The sequence below is a fragment of the Helianthus annuus genome, chromosome 16 (genome assembly GCF_002127325.2).
Source record: "Helianthus annuus cultivar XRQ/B chromosome 16, HanXRQr2.0-SUNRISE, whole genome shotgun sequence".
Taxonomy (NCBI): domain Eukaryota; kingdom Viridiplantae; phylum Streptophyta; class Magnoliopsida; order Asterales; family Asteraceae; genus Helianthus; species Helianthus annuus.
In genome coordinates, this window is record NC_035448.2 from 10,861,799 (window position 1) to 10,869,078 (window position 7,280).

The 7,280-nt window shown below is 38.5% G+C and overlaps 2 protein-coding genes across 2 annotated transcripts; both read left to right on the top strand.

The window, feature by feature from the left end:
* The first annotated feature begins 1,191 nt into the window (after positions 1 to 1,191).
* LOC110916516 (single-stranded DNA-binding protein, mitochondrial) lies at positions 1,192 to 2,932 on the top strand. The gene is made up of 4 exons (XM_022161232.2): positions 1,192 to 1,611; positions 1,728 to 1,954; positions 2,185 to 2,285; positions 2,484 to 2,932. Exons 1-4 carry the CDS (start codon positions 1,348 to 1,350, stop codon positions 2,561 to 2,563), a joined length of 672 nt encoding a protein of 223 aa, XP_022016924.1. The 5' UTR covers positions 1,192 to 1,347; the 3' UTR covers positions 2,564 to 2,932.
* A 2,642-nt stretch (positions 2,933 to 5,574) lies between these two features.
* Positions 5,575 to 7,280, top strand: LOC110915504 (peptidyl-prolyl cis-trans isomerase CYP26-2, chloroplastic). Its single transcript, XM_022160221.2, has 3 exons — positions 5,575 to 6,474; positions 6,570 to 7,017; positions 7,094 to 7,280. Exons 1-3 carry the CDS (start codon positions 5,715 to 5,717, stop codon positions 7,194 to 7,196), a joined length of 1,311 nt encoding a protein of 436 aa, XP_022015913.1. The 5' UTR covers positions 5,575 to 5,714; the 3' UTR covers positions 7,197 to 7,280.

Sequence of the window (7,280 nt, forward strand, 5' to 3'; positions counted from 1 at the left end):
ATAGCAAACTATTGGTAGAAAATGGCTATTTTTAAAGGTTTGGGGCAAAACCGTTAAAGTGACCAAACCACAGGGAGCAAAACGGAAGTTTACTCAATCTAAAATCTAATCTGATACAAATTTTTATTATCAATAATATTTAATCAAATCTAATAAGTTGGTTAGTGACGATAAGGATTTGCTATTTTATTTTAAGTATATCTAATTTTCTTTTCTTTTAAGTTGGTTATGAAAGTTGACGGATTGGTATGATTCGAAATATATAAATTTTCCATAAGTTATAGATAAGGTTTATTTTATATAAATTGATTGACTGTATTTTACTTATTTAGATAAAGATTTACTATTTTATTTTAAATATATCTAATTTTCTTTTCTTTTAAGTTGGTTATGAAAGTTGACAGATTGGTATGATTAGAAAAGCCTTTAAAACACCAAGGTTGGGAAGAGGGGGTCTTGGGTTCACGTCCCACAGACGATAGGGGATTAAAGAAATTAGCCGTTCAAAAAAAAAAAGAAATATATAAACTTTCCATAAGTTGTAGATAATGTTTATTTTATATAACTTGATTGACTGTATTTTATTTTTTACTTATTTATTTTCCTTCCGTTTGTTAGTAACATATAACCAAAATAAACTCATTTAATTAACTATTCGAGTCTCAAGCATTATATCTAATCCATTAACAATAATTAAAAAACTTTTTGAAGATTCCTTATTAGTTTTGTAATTGTAATTGTTTTGTTTTTAAAGGAAGATAAACAAAAAAAAAAAATTAAAATCCCTTCTGAAACCGATGCAAACCCTTACGACCACCGATATATTGCCTACAAACAAACTCTTGGGCCGATGCATGCTAACGAGTTTAAAAATTAAACTTAACAAAATTTATAATTGTTACATCAATGTTCATTTTTTGAATACATATCTTGACAAATTTATATGTTAACAAATTACATTATACTTTATTCAGTTATTATTTACCAGTGCAATTCATCTGTTTTATTTAAGACATTATTTTGTATTATTAATTATATAACATTACATTTATAAACCCATGTAATACACGGGATTGTAACCTAGTAGAGGATTAAAAAAATCTATTCTAGAACGATTTCTTTTTTTGCACCTCCACCCCAAATAGTCAAATCCATAAATTTAGGCCCATTTAACTAGTTTGCACCTCTCAGGGCTCAGGCTCCTCTGCCATGGATAATCCGACCCGGTGCTTGGGCGGGTCTTTATGATCCGCACACCAACGAGCTGAGTAGGGTTTAAGCCTCGTAAGGTTTTTGAACACGAAACTAGCACACTTCACTCATCACCTGCTACAAATCTACTTCAAAATGGCATCTTCCCTCTGTAGAAGAATTTATCATTCTTTTCTTTCTCAAAACCCTAATTTCAATCAACACCAATCGCTACTAATTTCCGCCCACCGTTTCTCCACCGAAACCTCTTCCGACTCTACCTCCGATTCCGATTCGGATCCCACTACCCACCCAGAATCCGATTCTGGTCCGTTATCCCAATCTTCCGATTCCAGTTCCCGCCAAAAGGTCCCCGTAGACCGCCCCTTAGAAAACGGTTTAGATGCAGGCATTTACAAGGTACATAATATATGTATATCTTAGTAATTGAGTACATTAAGTTGTTGAATTTGATTGTTTATATGAGTTGTGGGTTTTTAATGATTTGGGTTTTTTGTTGTGGGTGTGTTGAGTAGGCGATCTTGATTGGGGTAGTGGGTCAACATGCTATAGAGAAGAAGCTGAGGAGTGGGAGGGCTGTGACTATGCTGTCGATAGGGACCGGAGGGATGAGGAATAATCGGAGACCGCTGCAGAATGAAGAGCCCAGGGATTATGCGAATCGGAGTATGGTTCAGTGGCATAGAGTCTCGATTTATGCGGAGAGGTTGGGTGCGCTTGTAGCAAAGAATGCAGTTCCTGGGTAAGCTAATGTCTGTTTTGAAGTCGTTTGTTTTATTGCGGTTTAAGTTTTCGGTGTGGGTATATGTGGTTGAATTTGAGTATGAACAGAAGGTTGAGAATTTAGCTCTTGCGATGATGATTATTGATATATTGTATAATGGCAATGAGGACGAGTGGCTTGCGCTTATTATGGGCGGCAGCTATTGCACCTGCTTTTTGTTATCTGCTGATTGTTCGTCTTGCTTGTAGCTCTACCTTATATTTGGAGGGGAATCTAGAGACGAAGATTTTCAATGATCCGATAACAGGTCTAACACGTCGTGTAAGAGAAGTGGCCGTTCGTGGAGATGGTTAGTTTCTTAAACGCTTAATTTAACATATCATCTAGTGCCAGTGAGCTTATATGATACCATTGTAGTATTTTGAGCGTTAATCCCCCCCCCCCCCCCCCCCCCGGGTTTAAGATACAAGTTAGTTTGTTGCTGTTGTAACTTGTATGATGAGTAAGTTTTTCACGTGATCTTACAAGTTTCATAACTGAATTGCAGGCCGTGTTGTGTTTCTTGATAAAGGGAATGATGGCCAAGAACCCCAACAAGCGGAACTGAAGGGGGTCGGTTATTACTGAAAGATTGAAGGCAAACTGCCAAGTTTGTTGCTTTCTGTTCCTACGATATTAGTTACTACTTGCACGACAGTCGGAGGTCATTGTTACTGTCTTAAAATTGCACTTCCAGGTAGGCGATCATGATTTATTTTGACCCTTTTGTGCACCTTGTTTCATGACATGTGAAAGAGTGAGCAAGTGTACACACTGTTTGGAAGAATGCAGGCATGGTGGAAATTATCAGTTAATTAAAGACTCTTCTTTTCTTTGATTCATTCCATATTTCTAGGGATTGCAATTTACAGACTTGTTTATAGATAAACAGTTTAGTTTATAGGTTATGTTTTATTTCTAATGGGTATGAGTGAAACTGTTATCTTTTAGCTCGAATGGAAACACGTCTAAACAGTCTAAAGTTGCCCAAAGTGATTTAAATACATAAATTGTCCTGAAGGGAAACGGGGGAAGACTCTAAATATCTGCAGATGCGCGAAGTATGGGCCAGAAATTCATTTTGCAAATGTCAAAAGCATATCAGCTTGACAAAAGCACACGGTTAAGTGGTTATATCATCCTTTTGAAGTTTGTCATAATCTTGCGGCGTACGGGTTGATATAGTTTTGTTTTTGTTTCTTGACCAAAAGTTACGTGGGTGTAACTCAAAGGTATACTATGCTAAGGTCGCCATATACTAACAGAAAAGTTAAAAGGTTATTTTAAGTATACTAATCTCAGTAAAAAACATCTTAGGTAACAAACAATTTCGGTCAAGTGATACGCATACAATAACTAATATGCTTGGTGTAACAAATTCCACGATGAGATGATTTGTTTGGCATCCGCGTAGCCTCTATGATGCAGTTTGTCTTTGAAGAGGTAAACTATTTGTAGTCTGCGGATCACATCTGTAGAAGAAGAGGTGGACCAAACCTCTGCAGTCTGCAATGTTTGTTTTTTAACGTATGTGGACTTCTAAAATAAATTGGTGGTGGTGGGTGGTGGACGTCAACGGTAGATGGTGGTGTTTAACCCTATACAGATCTTAGAAGATCTTAAAAGTGGTTAGGCCAAGTCTTCACAAAGACGAGCTCGCGCAAACGTTTTTTTTTTAATGGAATGTCTTCGGAAAAACAAACAGTCTGCAGATGGCAATGTATGTGCGTGGTCTGCGTAACGCAGACTCAAGAGTTGCGCAGATATTTTTTTAGAAAAACAATCAGTTTTTAAATTTTTTAGACGTTAAAAAATTATGAATATGTTTGTAGTTTCTACTTACATAGTTGCATTATCTTTTTAGTTTCTTTATTTTGGTTAAACATGAATATGTTAGTGGTCTCTACTTACATAGTTACATTATTTATTATAGGATAAATTACACTTTTCGTCCTTTATGTTTGTAGCTAGTTGCAATGAATGACCTTTACCTTTAATAATTACAGCCACAGTCCTTTATTTTGAAAACTCATTACACCATTCGTCCTTTAGTGCTAACCAGATTAAAATTTTGAGTTAAATCTAGCCATATGAGGGTATTATGGTCATTTCATGTTTTTATTTAATAATAAAACTAAAACATAACATATATACATAATACAGCTTATTTAATCTACTCAAAGATCTTGTAACTATATCTGTAATCTGAATCTCTCTTGTATCTACTCAACCACCGCCTAAGTCCACCACCGCCACCACCTGTAACATCACCACCACCATCATCGGAGCTATTTAAAACCCAGAAAAACCCTTTGTATATAGATCGATGCACACCCCTATTTAAAACCCAGAAAAACCCCCAAACAAAATCCCACAATCCATGGTTTCTTTCAAAGAAGAAAGCAACATGATCAAAGATCTTTCACATCTGGAAAAACTTCACTCAATGAGCTCAAACTCATGGTTCAAGAAGTAATAATCAATAAAGATTCAACCTTTACACCTAATCCAGAACAACCCACTTAAGAAATCTCAATTTGGGGGATACCCCTGTTCAAAGATGAAAGAGCTGATGTCATCTTGCTTAAGTTGTTGCGTGCTGTGGCGGATCTGAATCCACTGGTCGGTCTAAATCCAACAAGGTGAAACTGGATCTATGAAACTCGTTAATAAATCTCGTATTAAACAAAGTGAAAAACTCATTAATAGTTGAGTACATGTGATTATTCTCAATCGGTTCCAACTCTAATACCCCCATTTTCTTCTTCCTTAACTTTTGCAAGAGGCAAAAAAAACTAGAAAATAAACAAAACAAGTGGAAAATAAGTTATTCCAATCAACGGTGGTGCGGTTGGACCATAGAGCTTCGATTCCGGGCCAAGAATCATCAGATCTGTGAGTCTTCACAACCGGAGAGCTTCAATTCCAAGCCAAGAACCATCGATTCTAGTCTACCATATGAAATCACTTTAGTTTCTTTGCAGGAATCGAAATCCACCAGATTTGTGTTTAGGGTTTGACAAAATCCCACCAGATCTGCGGCTGTGATGTTATGAGATAATGAGTTTAGAGATAGATAGAGAGAGAGAGAGTGTGTGTGTTTGTGGCGACGGTGTAGCTCCGATGATGATGGTGGTAGTGATGTATCAGGTGGCGGTGGTGGTGATGTATCAGGCGGTGGTGGTGGGCTTATGCTGCTATCTTAGAGAGAGGAAGTTAAATGGGGATGAGTGAGAGTTTAATGGGGGATGAAATTATATATCTGATGAACTTTTGGTTTTATTTATTAAAAATAATTAAAATAAAAGCGTGAAATGACCATAATACCCTCCTGTGACTAGACTTAACTCAAAATTTTAACCTGGTTAGTGGTAAAGGACGAAAGATGTAATGAGTTTTCAAAATAAAGGACTGTGGCTGTAATTATTAAAGGTAAAAGGCATCCATTGCAACTAGCTACAAACATAAACGACGAAAAATAATGTAATTTATCCTTATTTATATCTAAATCTTCTGTTACGAATCTCAAATGAAGCCATATAAAGGCAAACTACACGATTGTGGTTGATAAATGGAGATTTCTGGCCATTGTGGATGGGATTACCGTCTCTTCTTGTCCACATAACTCATACCAACCAGCCCCACACACCATCTCCATCTCTATCTCTATCTCCATCTCTCTCTCTCTCTCTCTCTCTCTCTCTCTCTCTCTCTCTCATACACAAGAGAGACACCATTGATGGAGAAGATATGGCAGAACCTGAAGACCCTGCATTCAACAGCCGAACACCTTCATCGCCAACCACCACCAACACAGATTCAAAGCATCCCATCTTCCCCTGCAACCATCAAACTGTCACGTAGACAACTCGCAACCTGCACGAAATCGTCTGTGTTACTGCTCCTCACTTCCCAGTTTCAAGACCACTTCCATCTGCCCAATGCAAGAGCCCAAGAACAGAACCTACTTACACCCGAGAATCCTCAAAACCTCGAAAACGACATTCCAACTGAGAATAACACGACCGCAAGTCCTGCAGAGGAGAATGCGATCGACACTAGTGACACCACCACTCCAACCGAAGAGGACACTAGCGACACCACCACCACACCAACCGAAGAGAACCCGGTGGAGACTAGCAGCTCCACCAGTCCCACCGAAGAAAGCCCAGCTGAGAATACTGAAACCACGGGTCCCACCGAAGAGAGCCCGCCTGACACTAATGCCACCACCAATCCCATTGAAGAGAATCCAGCAGAAACTAGTGCCACTGCCAGCACTAACACTGAAGAGAATCAAGCTGACAGCAGTTCTGACACCACCACCACCACCACCACAACTGAAGTAGACAGTTGCACGGACAAAGTTCTTACGAAGCGGGCTTTTCTAGACATCGCGATTGACGGGAAGCCCATGGGACGAATTGTCGTCGGGCTGTATGGAAACAATGCACCCAATGGAACTACTAAGTTCAGCGATTTCGTAAGTGGAGCAGCAGGTAGTTTCTATATTTTGGACTTTCGGTTATAAAAATTCAATATTATCTCGAAAACTACACTTGGCTGAATGTATTTTTGTTTGTATGCTTGATAGGTATCAGTTACCGAAGGAAAGAATTCGTAAAGATCACACCAAATTACATACAACATGGCGGGGTTAGATCATACGGAGTTGATGCTGAACTTGCAGCTCAAACCGGAAGGAACTTTGCAGTCGAAAATCTCGTTGCTGAATTGGAGCGCGAAAATGGAAGATGTCCCGGGACTAAGAATGTTGCAGGGAGTGTAGGTATTATTGTGCGAGACCCGTTTAAACCGCCACCTAAGCAAAAGCTGGTGGCCCGAAATGGTAAGTTGGTGATTGATGAAGAGGAAATTGGGAAAGAACCAAACGGGACGGAGTTCGTTATCTCAACAAAAGATTCACCAGAGTTGGATGCATCAACATTGGTTATTGGGAAAGTGTTAGAAGGTATGGAGGTTGTAGAGAAAATCGGTCAGGTCAAAACCGTGCAAGAAAACACCAGTTCTCCTTATTTCAGGTACGAAAACACTAGTTCGCACACATTTACGAGTGACCTATAAAAAACTGATGTAGTTCACTTGCTTGTTACACAGGGTGGCGAAGTTGATCGGGGATAAAAGGGCAGTGGTTGCAGAGAGGGGGTTCAACCGACCCTATTCGAAAGTAATTGTAACCAATTGTGGGATAATGATGTAATTTGAGATATGTTCATGAGAGTTGTAAATCAACGCGAATCTTTCTATGTTTGATTATGTAAAAGCCCAAAAGATTTTGTGTCCA

What these genes read in the sequence shown, in the direction of transcription:
- LOC110916516 (XM_022161232.2), top strand. Translation starts at nt 1,348, where the DNA reads ATGGCATCTTCCCTCTGTAGAAGAATTTATCATTCTTTTCTTTCTCAA. An exon ending in TAGATGCAGGCATTTACAAG is followed by an intron (nt 1,612 to 1,727) that starts GTACATAATATA and finishes TGTGTTGAGTAG; the next exon opens with GCGATCTTGATTGGGGTAGT. An exon ending in GCAAAGAATGCAGTTCCTGG is followed by an intron (nt 1,955 to 2,184) that starts GTAAGCTAATGT and finishes TCTTGCTTGTAG; the next exon opens with CTCTACCTTATATTTGGAGG.
- LOC110915504 (XM_022160221.2), top strand. Translation starts at nt 5,715, where the DNA reads ATGGAGAAGATATGGCAGAACCTGAAGACCCTGCATTCAACAGCCGAA. An exon ending in TTTCGTAAGTGGAGCAGCAG is followed by an intron (nt 6,475 to 6,569) that starts GTAGTTTCTATA and finishes TATGCTTGATAG; the next exon opens with GTATCAGTTACCGAAGGAAA. An exon ending in ACCAGTTCTCCTTATTTCAG is followed by an intron (nt 7,018 to 7,093) that starts GTACGAAAACAC and finishes CTTGTTACACAG; the next exon opens with GGTGGCGAAGTTGATCGGGG.